We start from the raw sequence: 19,350 nt of genomic DNA, 5'->3' as shown, positions 1-19,350 counted from the left end.
TAGTATGCCTGATCTAAATCTGTTCTCGCGATACGGTAAGGCAGTATCAGTGCAGTAAGCTCAGGTAAAGCTCATAGCACGATCATCGGATAACGTTAGCTGTATGCTATGCTACTATCTAAGCTAACTAAAAAACACTAACAACGAGAAATGTTTAATTTCACAATCTATAACTTCGGTTAAATACTAGCATAATATGAAACGTATAATTTAAAATACATTAAATACAATGACTCGTTATAACGTAGTACAAACGTCTTCTATAATAAAGTGATTTTGTATGATTTGTAACCAGGCACTAAAGCGATTACCCATAAAACGTGCTTTGAACCAATCGGATTGCTTGGGTCCTCAGCCCGGACCCATCACTTCAGAGTGACCGATGCTGCGTTCCAGTCCAAAACTGTCATGCCCTTCACTCGCTAACTTCCCTCCGTCTCGTTCACTCGGATGTACGTCATTGCGAGTGCCCACTACTGGCGGAAACTGCAATGGGCTGAACTGGAACGTCCTAAGCCCTTGATCACTTGGAATCAGCTATTGAAGTTGATTTATTATTTACTTTTTTTTTTAATGCAGCATCCAGATGAATATATGGCGTTTGGGTTGTTTTCAAAAAAAAAAAAAAAATTTGAATTAATATATCAGAGTTGTTTGTTGTGGTGGTGATTCTATTTTTTACAGTCTATGTGGTGATTAGACGATATCTGTGGTGACGTCATAATCGTACTGCATTGTGGGACATATAGGTGCCTGAAGTGTAGATATGAAGTCCAATATTATGAAGCTGCAGACTCGGAGCCCGCACCCAGAGTCCCGCATTCTCAGACCCCTCGTTTTTCGAGACAGCGCCTCCTGCTGTTCCGCAGATCGTATAACACCCTTATCCAAATGCCACTGAAAACAATAGGATGCAATATTACGGTCTCGTTTTATTTAAAGTTATCCAAATAAATATCTGCGTTCCCTGCTTAATGCATGTGCCAAAAAAACTCATTGTGTTCTCTGACTAACAAATTACCCAGTAGTTATTTTTTGAGCGTGGGTGTAATTGAAATAAAATTACTGATGGAAGGGATACAAATTTTACATTTTTCTTTCAGTTCAACCTATAATGGTCTAATTAACATTATACCATGCTAACATTACAAAACCTGTTTTTTGATATTTTGAATGCAAAGCAAAACTCAAATAAGAATAGACAAAACACCAATAATAAACAATTCTGTACTTTATTTAACGATCACCTAAACATCATCTTGCTGTAAACAGGACAAAGCAAAGAAAAAAAAGGAAGAAAGAAAGAATTGTTAGTGACTTTACTTTTCGTCTTCAATTGCATTAAAAAAAACTCCTCATTTATAAGTCGCTTTGGATAAAAGCATCTGCTACATGAATAAATGTAAAATGTAATGTAAATGCATAAGGTAAAATAATTACTTTCTGGTAATTCCTTCTTTTTGCAATCGCTCTGTCAAATTCCTCGACTTCACTAAAATAAAAGATGAATGTCATTGTCAAAAATATTGTGTAATAATAAATACAATTTTTTTTTTTTTTTTTTGCAAATGCAAATTACAAGCATACCTAGGGAGAAAAGGTCCAGACCGGTAATTAAAAAAAGGTCAAAAGGTAAATCTGATTAAATAATTAATGATGACATTCTGTTGATATTAACACACTTAATGTATTTAATTGGTCTACTTTAATGTCAACTAATTTTAATCAAATTTTTACAATGGCTTGTCTACAAAAAGTCCAAGGTTAAAGGCTGCATTAGCTATCAAAATATTTTCGGGGAAAAAAGGCGAAAAAACATACATTAACGGCTCAAATTTTGTTACAAACTTGTCTTTACAAATATTAAATGGACTATTCATATGTTGGTGTATCGATGAGCTATAAAGTAGTTTGATTAAAAAAGAAATCGAATGAGTTTGATTCGCTAAATAAAATTGACGATACTCACGTTTCGGCTTAAGTTCGTCAAATGTTTAACCGATCCAATTTGATAGGAGGCGCTGTCTCGAAAAACGAGGGGTCTGAGAATGCGGGACTCTGGGTGCGGGACTGTAGATGCAGGCTCCGAGTCTGCAGAAGTAGACTCGCTCCCTCGGTCAAAATCGAGGGAACGAGGGTCTGTCCATCTAAACTTCCCTCGTCCACTTCACGAAGTGGAACGCACTTCAAAATGGCGGCGGGGATTCCCCCATAGACAGTATGGATTCCCCCGAGGGGAAGTCGTTTAAATACTGTCTATGGGGGAAGCGCTTATGGAAGTTCGCAAGTGCGTGTCTAAACGTGGACTGGAACGCAGCACGGATACTTCACCACTCCGGCCCAAAGTTGCAAGTGAGTTTTTTCCCGCTCACGGGCACCAGGGGGATGCGAAACCACCACCATTCAACCCGAAATAAGTAATATAACCATTCCAATGACTCCGAAGCTGTTCAGTTAAGGTTAAAAAGTTACCTAGAGCACCTTTTTAACATGGATGTGCATTGCATGTAAATGTGACAATGACTTGCTGTATGGTGTGGTAAACTGTGACAGTATAACACTTTCTTTATTCTTTATCTGCAATCATGTAGTTTCATTATTTATGTTGCTGTAGCTTTCAAGAATAAAATCAAACTTGCGGAAGTAGTGGTATGTACAGTATTTATATTCATTCTAATTTTCGTTGTACTTTATAAAGTGCTTTATGATGTTTTACTTTAAGCACATTACAGTACTGGTCACATATTTAGGCCTTTATTTCAATCAATGAAAGGCGTACTTTACAGTGCTCACTGTGGGGGAACTCAAAAGACCATCCGAACTAGTGTGTGAGAGAAAGGCATGGGATCTGCCTGTATGATAACCATCACAGTTAGGAATAATAAGACTACAACACCATGTGAAACCCATAGCAACCTAGAAACAACACATAGTTCATAAGTTTAATATATAGCTAAATGAGGCGTCACATGTTAAAACACTGTAGAAGTTAATAACCATTCAAATAATCTTTAGTTTATAAGGTGTCCTAGTTCTCCCTGCTCTGATAAAGGTCCACAAATATAATAAAATCAGGATCACACACCTTAGATTTACAAGCAATTAATGTGAACTTAAAAATGTTCAGTCAAGACTCAAGCCTTCCTTTGCCATATATATACATATATATATATATATATATATATATATATATATATATATATATATATATATAAAAAATTGAACAATTGATCTGTCCGTTTTGACATGATCATTCTGAAGAGCTAGAGATTTTGGTAAAGAAAGAACCAAATAAATGACTGCAATCATAGCAGTATCGCACTAAAGTGGTAACCGACAGCTACTTCTACCAAATATAACCCTTAAACACCAGCAATACTCAACTTTAGGGATATTATGTATTAGGTCCTAATGTATTTAGTTTAGTTCTGTGATATTAGATAATATTTCTTAAATAATATGCATTTCTTAGGAACAACTCATATTTACTTCCACTAATAATCCTACACAGATTGGCATGACAGAAGCACCAGGGACTCGTCTGAACAGGTTAAACATTCCACAGCATATTTAGCAAATTCTTACATATGTTCCACTGATTGGTTATGAATGTAAACCTCTGTGTGAGAGGGCTTAGGTGTGTCTGAGGGTTTAGTAGCCTATAAAAGGACTGGCACATCTCAGCAAACAAATTCAGACAGGACCGGGACCTAAACTGATGTCTTAATATTCATTGATGATTCATCACTTAAAACAGTAAGTAAAAAACAGACATGTGCTTTACATTGAGTGGTTTTAGTCAGCTATTTTCAGCGAAATATTGCAATTTATGGCACGTAAATTTTAATGAACATATTATAGCCTATGTGGAATGTAATCTAAACTTTAATCAATTTAAAAAGATACCTCTCCACAGTTGTTTAGAATGGATCAGATGGCAAAGTCGCTAGTCTTTCTCCTAATGCTGATTGGATGGTCACAGGCTTTTCCACACCATGATGTCATCAGTGAGAAGGAAGTAATGACAGATGTAGCGAGAGAAAGAAGAGCTGTTGTAAGTGCCTCATCTGATCTGTGCTGATGCATGCTGATTACCTTCTCCATACATCTGAAAAATATGAATCATATTCAAGGCTACTGTGAACTACTGTAAAATGTGCATCTCAACTCTTTCTAATGCTAATAGATTATAGTTTTGCTTTTTAAAATTACACAAAGTTGCCATGCTATTTAAAAACATTTCTTTCCTTTTTAGGTCACAGATGTTACTCCACCAGTGTGCCGTGTGGCAAAAGAGAATTCAGACTGTCTTTTAACATGTGGAAATACAATCATGAAAGTGACTTACATCATGTCAGATGGAGCTGGTTCAGGAATCGATCATGTCCACATGGTTAGCTCTGGTTCAGGTTTTGGCAATGGTAGTCAACATGACGGTCTAGATGAAAATGGCTACAATGCAACCATTTTGCATTATTCTGGGATCTGCTGCCTTGAAGATATGGAGGTTTCTGTGGTGGACAAAGCAGGAAACAGGGGAACGTGTCCTGTTATTATAAAACGTGTTACACTTACTACAGTCCCTCCAATGACTGTCCGTCCCAAATCCAGTTGTTCCACCACAACCATCTCTCTTTGGGCAGGTTTAATACTGGTGGCACTTAAATCAACGCTGCTCTAAGATGGATGTGCACGTTACTCATTTCATTTTGAACACATGCCATTTAAATAATATGGCAAGAAAAGAAAAAAAAAAACATGTAAATGTAGGCTACATGACCAGTAATGACTTGCTTTGTGATATTTAAATAAAAATGTTACTGCTTGTCAGTAGCCTACGTTATTTATTTATTTTGGTTTTTCTGCATTCATGTAGTTTCACTATTTACATTGAAGGCTTGTGGAAGTAGCATATTTCTATTGATTCCAACTTTTATTCTACTTCAAAAAGTGCCACATAACCAAAAGTATAATTTAGGTTAGAGAACTTGTTCATGTTTCATGAAAGACGTTAAGAAAGCCGGGGATTAAACTCTGACTTGAATAAACCTAACAAATAAGTCGGGGCTAATTAAAGCGGTTTCTTGAAATTTGTAACTAATTTGTAACTTCAATTGAAGTTCACGCAATCCCACTAATTTGATCCAGGTTTATCTAGTGTGGATAATTGCGTGTGCATTATAGTCGATCCACCACAGCAAACATCATACTGTGTTTTATGCGTTTGAGACATGTTTTTTTCCTCAGTGCAAAACTTACATTTCACAGGTATATGCTCCATCTGTAAATGTGGGAAAGTCGTGCAAATATTTCCATTTTGCTGCTAAACCGCGTTGAACGAGCGCTGCTGTGCGCATACGCGCCAGATATGAGCGCAATAATTCTGACGAAAATATAGAAAATACAGAAATATCTTTTCTTTAACTTATCTCTTTATAAATGTATCTTTAGGATGTTGGATAAGTTGCGGTGAACTTATAGCTCATTACATTTCTTTTCTTTTTTCTTACTTAAAATAATAGCTGATTAAAAAAATGAACAGAAGTAGCCTAATTTAGAGGGAGGGGGGAGGGGGGGGGGCAAATATAATAAAGATGCAAAATATAGTTTTGGGTGTAGGACCTATGGTCCTTAATAAAGACGAGTAATACTTATTTAGAATACTGAGAATTATAGTTTTTAAAGCAATATATATATATGCGTGTGTGTGTGTGTGTGATGCATGGGTTAATCAAATAGGCTAATATACTGTAAAATCAGAGAGAAATACATTTTTAAAACAATCATTGTCGCCTTATTTAAGTTGATTTTCAGTATACTGTATATTTATTTTTGCGGACTGATCAAATAATGAGTGTCAGTGGTAATATCATTGTGTAACAACTCAGGCTTAGCCTGACAGTTAGCCTGCCCTGGACCAGGTTAGTTTCCCAGCATAAGTTACAAGAGTGACTGAGTTTGAACTATTTTAAGTTTTCTTTATGAAACAGAATCAACCAACAATAAGTCTGACTAACCAAACTTGTGAAGCCTTGTAAGCCTGGCTTGTATTTTAATCTTCTTTTATGGAACAACCCTCCTAAGAAAACCATTAGTTTCAAAAATAAGAATTTTAATTAGGCATTTCAAGTCTTATATTCTGATATTTGTCCAAACATAATTGAAAGATCATATAAACAGGCTAATTGAATGATGTTAAGAGACATGACTGCCCTCTTGGATTACGATAGGCCTACTGCATGCAACTTTTTGTATTTAGAGTAAATGTTCATGTTGTGTTGGGTTATAGCGCCTCCAGGTGGCCAAGTCCGGATAAGTTTTTCTGTGTCCTGAAGTTCACATAGATAGTAAACTAAAGGAAAAAAATGCACTCCAATGAAAACCATGACTTATCGCAGTTTGGCTTTAAAATATTTGAGAACTTACTGTGCCCATAACATCTTGCCTGAAATGCTGAAAAAAAGAAATTCCTGCATAATCATATAAACATTTTAAGAAAACCTTTCAAAGAACAATTTTGATTTATTAATTATAAATAGAGTTTTCAAAAAATATTAATAATATTAACATAACCAGATGTACACCAGATGCTACAAGAGAACAGACATAAAGTTGTGTGTCTGCATATTTATAAAAGACATCACAAACATCACACATCAAACAGATGTCTGTGTGCTGTCTGGGAATGTGGATTTGTCAAACATACAGTGTTCTGGTAAAGTAACAGAATTACAATCAAAACACCAAGACTTTAAAAGCTGTAACCAGCTTTATTTAGCATATTGAAAGCAAAATACAAATGGTTTGTGCTATAAATTTGATTACATGTATACCCCAAATGCATGATAATGCAGCACATACTTTATGACTTGTGAATAAAACACTTTAGACTTTGATAATGCTTTGGCAACATCTATGACTACATCTACACTAATATACACTAAGCATGCATTTTTTTCCTTGTAAAACTTTCCCAAAGCCTGATTTAGCCACCATATTGAACGATTTGCAGTGGGTTGCATGTGTGAGATTTAAAGTAGGATTCTGTCGGTTTCTTTCAATCATAAAAACAAGGTTTCAATAATACCATAATGGATAGTGTTGTTATTTTTCAGATGCAATCAATGTAACTACAAATTACATGACAAGACGGAGACGGACAAACAGACGGCAGTGATGCAGACTCAGCTGAAAGCAAAAACGCATCGAATTCTTATGAAGCGAACCCCTGGCCAGTATTGGAGTATTTGGATATAGAAAATATGAACATGTGGTTGTCCACGAGGATAGATATCCAGTTTGCAAAAAATGTGGTCGCAAATTGGCTGCAAAAGAAGGAAGCATGAAACAACATCCCTCAGTGCAGATAAAGGTATGTCCCGTTTAGAACTTAAGGCCGAATCATTTCCGTGATTCAGAGGGAATCCCGGAATCCAGTCATGCAAATGGAATTTACAGTATAATGCAGATGTCATGTAAAACACGCAAACTGATGGATGGATGAAAAAAATCTAAAGTAGAGCTGTACAATAAATCAAATAGCGACATGGTCAGTGAATATTAAAGCGCAAAACACTGCTATACAAATATGTAATCTGCATGTTCTGCCTATCTGTGAATCGGTGTGAATGAGATGCACCACTTCATCTACTATGCGTGACACTCATGGTGTTTTCAGCGTCTCACAAACAATATGAGGACATGAATGCATTAACATTAAATTAATATTACAATCAATTAACCTGTTTGTCCCGTGAACACTCAGGATTAATTGTTTATTAACTCTAAGAAATGTACATTTCCGGGGCATGGGAAATGTCTTTCTTAATTTACAGTACTACTAAGAGCAGTAGCCAAAATCTATATGATTAGTGACTCCAGTTGAATTAAACTGTCCTGATGCAATTTGTTGAGGCTCCAGTTGATCTTTGCTGATGTGGTCTTGATGAGAGAGAACCAGTGGGAGTCAGAAGATCTTTGGTGAATGGAAAGACAAGGCCGCAGCCTGCAAGCTTGGAGGTCCTTAGAAACTTCTAGTTCAGCATCATATTCACGTCAGGATTCCAGAAAAAGTAAGAGAGAGCTAAGAGAGAGCTTTAAAGCATGAAGATGTCACACCCTCTGGAGGTGTCAATAAGACGTGTTCTCCTTTGGAGGGAAAATCTCTTTTACGACCCATTGTTCAAGCAGGCCTGTGAACCTGTAATTTGATGTTAACACAAGAATCTTTAAGATGCTTGTAATACTAATGCGTCACAAAGTTAGCAAAATGTAATGTAAATGAACAAATCGGGGACGAAGATTGGAGTTTATAGAGACTAAACATGCCACACATATGATTTTGGTAAACCATAGTATGCAACAAAGTCTGAAACATTAATCCCAAAAGTTTACAAGAATACAAAGGCCAAACCACATAGAAGGAAAATTATTAGATGAGATACATGTTTATATATATTTCTCAAGTGGTTATATATAGAATACATAGGATTAACATGGTTTATTTAAAATCCTCAGCAAGAATTTGAGAGTCACATCTCTCTCTAGAAATTCCTTTGGGTCATAAACTCTTATCTCTCAGTCTCAATGTGTCCTGTAACAGGACACCGCGTTCTGCCAGTGTGTTAGCTTCATTTGGGATGTTAGTTTTTGGGGGAAGTTTCACAGGCCTTTGTTGGGAGAGTGAGTTTGCTGGATTATTCATTAAATAAATGAATAATTTGTGTGTGTCTGATTGGTCCAGACGCTACATATCATACAACCCTACACAGGGGTGCGTTTCCAAAAAGCATCGGTAGCCAACTATGTTCGCAATTTCCGTCGTTATCAGCATAGTTCAACGAGTCTGTGTTTCCTGAAACCATCGTTCCAATGACATACCTGCCAACCTTGCAAAAAGTTATTGCGTACCGACGCAATACCAATATAAAAAGATATATAAACTAGGAACATTGTGTACATTTAAGATAGCCTAATTAATTTATTTTACAATATGATAGCCTACTAAATACCACAGGGAAAAGGGCTTCTATTTGTGTCGTGCTGTCTTTGCGTTTGAACATTGCACATTTTAAACAGGGCACGCAGAATAAATGTTAGCCAGTACAAACATATTTATAGAAAACAGTTGACAATGAATAGACAGGAGTCCAATAATAGCATAACCAATCACTTATTCTAAAAATAATATAAAGTATAAGTTCCGAACCCGACATATAATGAGGGCTGTGTTAACATTAAAACGTCCGTCATTTAACGAATTTTAAAAGCAGGGATGGATAAAACAAAATGCTTTTTGACAAAAAAAACAACAACAAGCAAGAACAAAATTTAAACTTTAAAATTTTAAAAGTCAATTTTCATTTTACAATGATCTCTCTGTGTGCACGCGTCCGTGTTTGCGAGAGAGCTCGCGCAGCACTGATCAGGGCCGTTTGAAGGAATTTGGGGGCCCCAAGCAAAATGGACATGGAGGCCCACCCACAGCATAGCCATACAGTATAAGTTCACCCACACTTTATATAAATAAAAAATGTTTACAGTGCAAATACTGCTGTTGCATATACTGTGCATAAATACAAAATGTTTATGAGTTTCAAGCCTCCATGTCATGATTATATTGTCTGCTATATTGCTTTTTATGTATTAAATCCAGGCAATTGGTTGATGAAAAATTTATTCAAATTAAGATACAATTTATACTAAACGAAATTCACTTTCAAGAAAAGCTTTCTTCAAAACAAAACTTAACAAACTTGAAACTAAATGTGCTTATTTAATGGCTAAAACACATAGGCTACAGACTCTCTTTTTGTACAAATTGCAACACATTCATTTAATTCTGATTTTGCACATGTAAGTTGAAAGGCATTTGTTTGTGCATAGTAAAACATCTGTAACATTTATCAAGTTCATAATTGTGCGTGCATTTATTAATTATTATCTTAATGAATAATGTGACAAGGAAGAAGCATGTAAACTGCCTTGTTTGTTTATTCAGAAATAATTGAATGAATCGGAAAAGTAACAAAAGAGGACATTGAGGGCTGAGGCTGACTACTATCATCATTTCTGTCATGGCAAGACTGCTTCATGTGTTTGTTCATCGTCGAAGTCCCCGGTTTTTTTTTTTTTTTTTTGCTGTCATAGGCGAGCAGCGTGGCGCATTTAATGCACGAGACAAAGCCAACTCATATGTTGTCACCCACGACTAGTTTAAAATGTTTCCATACCTCCGATTTTCCTCCAAACTTGCTCAAAGTTAATTCTCCTGTTTTAATTTTTTTCTTTGCTTCTTCAAGCTCCATGTTGCACTTAAACTACATAATAGTACAGCACGCACAGCAGATGTGATGCGTCACGCGTGCGAGACTGCGAGTGACTGCGAGTCGTATTTTTGTATTTTGCTTATCAGTAGGCTAATCCACAAATCACAGCACTTGATTTCAAGATTTATTGTTCAGCATTACTTGAGCATATTATTATTTGCATGACTGAATGATGTCTTCCTCTTTTCTGAGTGACCATGAATAATTTAACGGAGTATTTTAAGATAATCCATGCGATCTGTGTGATCATCGAATCCATAAGATTAAGTTAACTCAACAATCCACTTTCCACATCGAGCCCAGGCCGTTTACCTTCAGGAGTCAGAAGTAGCGTACTGTACTGTCCTCGCTTATGACATCAGTCAAATGGCGGCCGCGGGAGTGGAAGGGGGATCGAGCGGGAATCTTTATAGACCTTTCTCACAACTTCCGTATTTGTGACCGGAAATACGCAATCGTCATGGTAATCTACTTCCTCCGCAGTCAAAGCAACATAAACAAATGGCGCAAGCAACTAGCAAGAGCTATTGACACGCTAATGATGTGTCATTTTAATTAACAGTTCAGTAACAGTTAGCCTCGCTCTCTACTTACCTTGATATTTATGGACAAATTCCGTGTGGAAATTTTTTTACCTTTATTTCGTTTTTTCTTTTTGGTGATGGAGTTTTCCTCTACGAGTCGTCACATCAGCAAATGTAATATTTGGCCAATCCGTTAATGAAGTTGTGTAGACTCTTTGATCCATTTTAAACTTGCCCGCGTTTATGTTTTTCTGGTGTGTTGAAGCTTGACAGGAACTCCGCTTCCACAACGATTACGTATTTCCGGTTATTGTGAGAAAGGTCTATTGGTGTCGATTTTCAGTCTCTTTTTAATGATAGGCCTTACGCATCTGTCAATCATCCCCGCTTGCTATTTGGGGAATGAACCCAGCGCTATGATTGGTCGAACTCTTCTTCTTCTGCTGTTGCTTGATTTGAGGACAGCGCGTGCGTGCACAGAGGCACAGAGGTTTTTGCATAATTTAGAGTGACAAATCGCACCAGCGTACTTTGAAGTCAAAATGCGTGTCCACTACGCAAAATGCATACAGGTTGGCAGGTCTGCAATGAACATTCGCAAACAGCATCATAAAGTTGTGTGGTTGGAACGACAGCTCTCGACCTGTGGTTAGAAGCAGAGTTTCTAGTTTGCATGATATGTGGACTTAATAAATCCTTATGTTGAGCAAAATAATCAAGCTGACATTCTTTTGTGTCTTTTATTTAGAATACATACAAATGTCATTTACGTATTTTAGTTTGTCAAGAGATTTAAAGCACCGTTGTTGAAGAGTGCGCATGTGCGAACGTGCTCTACTATGTAGGAACGAGCCTATGACTGAACCTGGAAATAAAGCAAAATAACAAAAATTAGAAATAGTCCTGTCTGTAATTTATAGCAAAACATCTACCGTTAATTCGATCTCAAACCGATTCATTAAAAGAAGTTATTACTCCACCACGTGTGTGACGTCATAAACCAACGTGGTTGAACGACAACTTTGCGACACTACAGTTTCGGGAAACAGTCGTGACTAGCTAGTTGGTTTCTTCAACGATGCATCGTACTATAGTAGTTAAGCAGCGAGTTACGGCGTTGTATGGGAAATGCAACCCTGGAGAGTTGGTTGGTTGGTTGAGCGCGTGGCAGCGGGACTTCAGTCGGAGGGTTTGGCTGATCGTCAATCTTCCAATCACGGCAGAACAACACTGGTTCTTGACCGAGACCCAGTCTGTACTGCCACAGATATACAGACTCTTTCGGCTTCAGCTCAACTGTGAGTGTTTCTTCCTCTTCAGTCACTTCGTTCCAGCTTTCGTTATCAGTACTGACGTGTGAACCTCCATATTCTGTAGAAGACGTGAAATGCAACTTCACAATTGATACTGTAAGGTCATTTTCTTTTGACAAGGCTATGTTCCAGTTATGTGTGATCTGCTTAATCTTCTCCGTATTGTATCCAACCTTTTTATTGATTTTCTTTTGCAATGTTACTGTTGCATTGCTGTCATTAGTTATAGTTTTAATATTCTCCCAAATGCCAAAGGCTGGGCCTATAGTTACTGTCAGTCCACCAGGAAGGAAGTTAACAACATCAGGATGAAGAGAAAAGACACCCGTGCGCTCATCATTGCTGATGTCAGTAATGCTGCAGTACTCAGCTCCCCAATCTGAGACTGGCTTTAGGAAGAAGCAGTCATTAGACAGGCCCCAGTAATAGAGGCCGTTTCTGCAGGTGGAATGCAGTTTGTATTCTTCAGCATTCCAGTCTCGATTCATGTTTGTTGTTATTCGATAAGTGCCCTTTTCTTGGAAGATGATGTAAAACTTGCGATAGGTTGAGAAGTAGTGGTCTCCACCCTGGCAGTTGGGATGAAGGCTGTAAACTTCAGCATCGCTGTCCGTTGTCAGGTTCTTGACTCTGCGGAATGACTTGCCCTTGATGATGAAAAAGTAGCTATCTCCACCAACGTAGTGGTCTCCATTTTGGCAGGAAGGGTGTAGTTTTAAAATAGAAATGTCTGAACCTTTATTGAAATTTCTTGACTGCATATAGCAGCCGAGATCGGAGCGGATTATATAATAGTTTCTGGCCATTCCACAGATGTCAGTGCCTTTTGTTTTGCTCTTGGGAATAATGCCGTTCATCGTGCCTGAACCTGCAACACAGAATAAACCAAACATTCAATCAATTCCTGTGTGACACGGCCTTACAAATTAATGTTATTGTTCTTTTTTATTACATTTATTGCATATATTATGTTTTTAACACATGCAATAGTAAAATGAAGGCCCAGGTGCTTGATTTTTATACAACTGTGGCCATGGAAGTGATTTAAAGTCCGTGTGAACCGGAAGTTGCAAACGACTTTTCTCCAGTGCTGTGACGTATTTCCCAGTGAAAAGGAATATTGAACAGAGGGCAGGGTTTTACTCTAGTGCTCCTCCTCTCCATCTCTCGCTCATAGCAGACTAACGGTTTGAGGGGAGTGGTTAAGCGTTTCCCAAACCAAGCCGTCAAACCTACGTCATCAGGGAAGGTCCTCCAAGGCAGAGGGGAGGGGCATTTTCAGATTTTGATTAAAGATTACGAAGCCAAAAAAATGTTTTCTGTGTTTTAACTTGCACGGATTAATTGTTCACCACAAGACTAGTAATATCAAAATCCATAAAGTCAGTCCTGTCACAGTACCGTCAGTCCTGTCACGCCATGGTCAGTCCTGTCACACAGGAAATCATGACAAAAGTGTACTATTTAAGGAAATATTAATTAATTAATCTCTTTAACTGTGTAGATGAAGGTGGGGGTATATATCCACTACTATGTTTTTATAAAAATCTCCTATGTAAAGGTAGTTATTTTACAACTGTATGAGTGCCTGGTGGGTATTCTGTGATTTTTGTGACTACAGTTGACCGAAAAGTTACTTATATTTCTTAAAGGAATTATAAAACCATGTTAGATACAATCAGGGACATGTGATCAATAAGAAAATGCTATTTGTATCTGTAAGTGCAGAAAACGTGTGTCTTTTATTTTGTATTTTGCGCGTACATTTCCAGGTGTTTGGTCACATGGGTATTAGTGGGTATTTACCTGGTAGCGCTCCCTGTCTTGTCGAACACTGTGTAGAGAGGGGGTGAGTGGCAAGGAGTGCTCACTTTCAGTTGACCGTTTGCACGTCTGTATGGTTATTTGTTTACATGGATTTGTGTCAGTACGTACGTTAATGGTTCGAGCGTGGACAATCTGTTACCTGTAAGAATAAACCATTGGATGTTACGGATGGAAACGCGTCACGAATCTTTCCTGCTGCTTAGCCTCTCAGCGGTTATAGGTTGCCGCGTCATTTAGTCAACTGAAAGCTACACAACTTTTGGATTATGGACGCAATTTGGAGGCGGCTGTTTCTGCACACAGCATGTTGTGGCGGACGTGCACCGTGAAGTGGATTGACGGACACGACGCACATACAAACGGCAAACGAGGTATGTCAGCGTTTTAACTGGAGTGTGGCTGTATTGCTGTTGTGGAGGACGCTGTTATAGTGTCACGTTGGATTGGCGCTGGGTCGAACGCGCTTTGTGTTGCTGTTGCATATTTATGGGCTCTCGTGTGCTGCCTCGCTACGTTCATTCATTGTTTGGCTCTGTGACCGCGCTGTTTGAAACGGAGCTCACATTGTCCGTTGCGTTGGAGAATGAACTCTGAGGATATGGAGCACGCTGCTGATAGCAGCAAACGAGAGTATAAACCCACGGCAAAAGCCCTGATGGCTAAACTTGAAGCCTTGCAAAGGGATCGCAAGAGTAAAGTGAATAAAGTAAAGAGTACAATTGGGTCAATGAAAGAGTTGATGAAATGTGATGACAATGCGTCTCAAGTGTGTTCAATGCTGAAAACGATACAACTGCTTATGGATGATGCATCTGTGTTACATAAAAAAGTATTGCCTCTACTACCTTCTGAGGAACAAATTATACAAAACGAATGGTTTGAATCAATTTTGAAATCTCATAATGGATTTGTGGATGATGTTCAACAATGGATGAATGATACTGGGAAATCTAATTCCTGCACTGCTCTATCTGATACCCATGAGCTCAGGGTTGAGGAAGTAGCTGTAACATCTCAAGGGGTTTGTTCATCTGGTATTTCACACTCTGTTGACGTGGTGTCCACAACACATAATATTCAGCTTTCTGATGCACATCAACAAGCCACAATGGAACCTGAGAGCTTTGAAAATGAAGTTGAACCTATGGACAGCGTTTCAAATATAAGCAGTAAAAGATCTGGAGTGACAGCCAATGGATCTCGTTCAAGCCGATCTTCCATTTCTTCTACTCGTCTTAAGGCTGAAGCAGAACTGGCTGCTTTATTGGCCTCTCAACAAATGCTGCAAAGGAAACATGATTTAGAGGAACAAGAGGAGCTATTGAAGAGACGGAAGGAAAAATTGGAGTTGGAAACTAAATTGGCAGAGTCAATGGCACGAGTAAAGGTGTATCAAGATGTGCATTCTGAATCTCATTCATCTGTTGGCAGAACTGTGTCTAAATCTCTTCATCCTGGGGCGGAGTCATTTGTTCCTTCAGCCAGTGGGCCGGCAGCATCTGTGAGGTCTGTACCGTGTACATCGCATGTGGATCACATGCAAAGGATGTCAAAGTATTCCCTATCTCAGCCAGTACAACAACAATCAACAAGATCTAAAATTAAACCATCACAATCCGCATTGCCTAACACAACATCATTGGATAATCAGAATATTGGACATGCTTATGGGTCAAGACCAAGTTTTCAAAATGATGTGAGCCACGCAAGCATGCTTCAGCTTATGGGTAGGCAAAATGAAATTGCTAATTTATTGGTTAAACAGCATAACTTGTCTTCGCTTCCACCCAGGGAAATACAGTATTTTGATGGAGACCCATTGCGCTTTTATGAGTTTATGCGCACATTTGAGGAAGTGGTGGAAAAGAAGGCAGACAATCTGGGAGATTGCCTGCACTACCTGGAGCAATATACACGAGGACAGCCGAAAGAACTTGTTAGAAGTTGCCAGCTCATGACCCCTTCACAAGGTTACTTAAGAGCAAAAGCATTGCTTAAGGAGAACTTTGGTAATGAGGTAAAAATAGCTTCATCATATATGGAGAAAGCTCTTTCGTGGAAAGCTATAAAATCTGAGGATGCTAAGTCCCTACAAGAGTATGGTCTTTTCTTAAGGAGTTGTTGCAACGCTATGCAAGACATTCACTATATGAACGAGTTGAATCTTACAACTAACATGCAAGTCATTCTCTCAAAGCTTCCTTATAAACTTAAAGATAAATGGAGAGTTGTTGCATATGAGTTAAAGGAGCGACGCCACATTCAAACCACCTTTTCTGATGTTGTTGATTTCATTGAGAGGCAAGTAAAAATTCTATCTGATCCTGTGTTTGGTAATATTCAGGATGTCTTGCCTGCTGGAGGTAGGAAGATGAACATCAAAGCAAGTCAGCCAAAAGCCAGAAGCAGTTTTGCAACCACTATCACTGCTATGCCTGAAATGAGAGAACACCGTAAGATATCACCTAACAGAATCTGTCTCTTCTGTAGCGGTCAACATACACTGGATGTTTGTAATAAACTTACCAAAAAGGGTCACAGGGAAAAGATGAACTTTCTGATGACGAGAGGAGTTTGCTTTGGATGCTTGGATATAGGACACCTCAGCAGGGACTGCAAACAGAGAAGTATTTGTAGCATATGTAATCTTAAACATCCAAGTCTTCTCCACATTTATCCTCACGAGAAGGTAGACACTTTGGACAAGAAGGCAGAATCCAAGTCAGCAGTAGCCAGTGCTATGGTCTCGCTCCAAACCAGTGGTCTTACTGGGGCTGGTAATGATAACTGTGCGTTATCTATCGTTCCAGTATGTGTTAAATCGAAAATGGGAAACAGTGTGGTGATGACGTATGCCTTTCTTGATTCCGGAAGTTCTGCTTCTTTCTGTACGGAAAGTTTGATGAACAAGCTCAACCTTCCCGGAAAGAAAGTTAATATTCTTCTTAGAACGATGAGTCAAGATAAATCAGTCGGTAGTTACGTTCTAAAGGACTTGGAGGTTTCTGGGTTGAGTCAAGATTACTATTGTCCATTGCCTGAAGTGTATACACAGAAGATCATGCCGGTGACCACAGCAAACATCGCCTCTCAGAAAGATCTTGAATGTTGGCCTTATCTGAGTCATATCTGTCTACCTACGATTAATGCTGGCATTGAGCTTTTGATTGGAGCTAATGTTCCAGAAGCATTGGAGCCTTGGGAGATCATACAGAGTCAGAATAATGGCCCATATGCTGTCAGGACCCTGTTCGGATGGACTGTTAACGGACCACTTAAAGGAGTAGACATGAATGGAGATGATGCTGCCAACCAGCTTCCGGTGACTGTGAATAGGATTGCAGTAATGAAGTTGGAAGAATTGTGGAAGCAGCAATTTAAGGCTGATTTTCCAGAGACTGTTCATGAAGAAATGGTAGGAACATCTAAAGAGGATCAACAGTTTATGGATTTTGTATCCAATTCAGCAAAACTGAAGAATGGTCATTATTACATCGGTCTACCACTCAGAAGTGCTGAAGTAGTCATGCCTATGAACAGGAGAATTGCAGAACAACGAGCTTTTACTCTTCTGAAACGGTTTAAAGTGAATTCTTCCTTTCATGCAGATTACACCACTTTTATGGAAGATGTGATCCATAAGGGTTATGCAGAAAGAGTACCTGCGGCTGAACTGGAGAGATGTGACAGACGTCTGTGGTATTTACCCCATCACGGTGTATATCATCTCAAAAAACACAAGATTAGGGTTGTGTTTGATTGTGCAGCTTCCTATCAGGGTATATCACTGAATAGCAAGCTTCTACAGGGTCCAGACTTAACCAGTTCACTGGTGAGTGTACTTGTACGATTTAGACTGGAATCTGTTGCTCTGATGGCCGACATTGAAGCCATGTTCCACCAAATTAGAGTTCACCCAGAAGACTGTGATCTCTTGAGATTCCTGTGGTGGCCAGAAGGTAATGTAAACGGCAGTCTGGAGGAATACAGAATGGTGGTTCATTTATTTGGGGCTACATCATCACCAAGTTGCTCAAGTTTCGCATTGAGGAAATGTGCAATGGATCATAAGGATCTATTTGACCCCAAGACAATGGATGTTGTTCTCAATAATTTTTATGTGGATGACTGCCTCGTTTCAGTACCTTCCGAATCAGATGCTGTGCAGCTGTACAAGGATCTTACTAGTATGTGTGCTAAAGGTGGTTTTCGTTTAACGAAATGGACGAGCAACAGCCGTGCTGTATTGGGTGCCATACCTGAGGATGACAGAGAGAAAAAGGTAAAGGATCTGGATTTGGATCATGACACTTTGCCACTGGAAAGAGCCTTGGGAGTGCAATGGTGTGCTGAATCAGATGCCTTTCAATTCAAAGTGGTAGTCAAGGATAGACCTCTTACCAGGAGAGGAATTCTCTCAGTGGTCAGTTCCATCTACGATCCTCTGGGGTTCTTGTCACCTGTGATTCTGTCTGCCAAGAGGATACTGCAAGATCTGTGTAAAGAGGGAATTGGATGGGACAATGATATTCCTTTAGTGTATGCTCAACGCTGGATGAACTGGCTGGATGATCTGCATCACTTGAAGAGTTTTGAGGTCAGAAGATGTTTGAAGCCTGATGGGTTTGGTGAAGTAACTTCTGCTCAAATGCACCATTTCTCGGATGCAAGCGAGCAAGGATATGGTGTGGTTACCTACCTGTTGCTTCATAATGACCAACAACAGGCATATTCCACTCTTCTGGTAAGCAAGGCAAGAGTTACACCAGTGAGATCCATTACAATCCCTCGCCTGGAACTTGCAGCTGCCACTCTTGCAAGCCGTATTGACAAGATCTGGATGAAAGAACTCAAGATGCCCTTCCAGAACTCTGTTTTTTGGACTGACAGCACGTCAGTACTCAAGTACCTTCGAAATAGGACCTCAAGGTTTAAGTGCTTCGTGGCTAACAGGGTATCTGAGATCTTGAATGTTTCTGATGTTGCACAATGGAGGTACGTGAATTCGTCAAGCAATCCAGCAGATCTGGCGTCTAGAGGAGCAAAGGTGGATTCATTTTTGAAGAATGAGATGTGGATTTCTGGTCCCACATTCCTTGTTCAGCCACAAGAAGACTGGCCAATGGACCCCACCGATAGGGACGCAATACTCTCTCATGATCCTGAGATTAAAAGGAGTGCTTTGGTAAACACGATAGAAGTCAATGAAAATTCTGACTCCATATCATGTTTCTTTGATTACTTTTCCTCTTGGATCCAAGTAAAGAAAGCCGTAGCATGGATCCTTCGTGTGAAACAAATCTTGATGGACCGTAGCAAGGAAAGGAAACGACTGCAGGCTTCTCTTATTTGCTCTGA

At 38.9% G+C, this 19,350-nt stretch overlaps 1 protein-coding gene and 1 long non-coding RNA gene across 5 annotated transcripts in view; one reads left to right on the top strand and one right to left on the bottom strand.

The window, feature by feature from the left end:
• The first annotated feature begins 2,066 nt into the window (after window positions 1-2,066).
• Window positions 2,067-4,396, top strand: LOC311298020. Of its 2 annotated transcripts, XR_014628902.1 has the most exons (4): window positions 2,067-2,352; window positions 3,512-3,756; window positions 3,917-4,054; window positions 4,256-4,396. It is a non-coding gene; the product is annotated as an uncharacterized lncRNA (long non-coding RNA). The 2 variants fall into 2 exon arrangements; XR_014628903.1 differs by lacking the exon at window positions 3,512-3,756 and having other exon boundaries at window positions 2,069-2,352.
• A 5,188-nt stretch (window positions 4,397-9,584) lies between these two features.
• LOC311298392 (uncharacterized protein) overlaps window positions 9,585-19,350 on the bottom strand; it is a 47,978-nt gene continuing 38,212 nt past the window's right edge. For all 3 annotated transcript variants that reach the window (XM_084421256.1, XM_084421255.1, XM_084421254.1), the window contains one exon: window positions 9,585-13,033. In XM_084421256.1, the coding sequence (XP_084277382.1) occupies window positions 11,925-13,022 (1,098 nt within the window). In that variant the 5' untranslated portion in view covers window positions 13,023-13,033 and the 3' untranslated portion in view covers window positions 9,585-11,924. The remainder of the gene's footprint in view (window positions 13,034-19,350) is intronic.

Source organism: Rutilus rutilus (assembly GCF_951802725.1).
Source record: "Rutilus rutilus genome assembly, chromosome: 10".
Taxonomy (NCBI): Eukaryota; Metazoa; Chordata; class Actinopteri; order Cypriniformes; family Leuciscidae; genus Rutilus; species Rutilus rutilus.
Note: the sequence above shows the minus strand (reverse complement) of the source record. Positions and strands in the feature narration are given on the sequence as shown.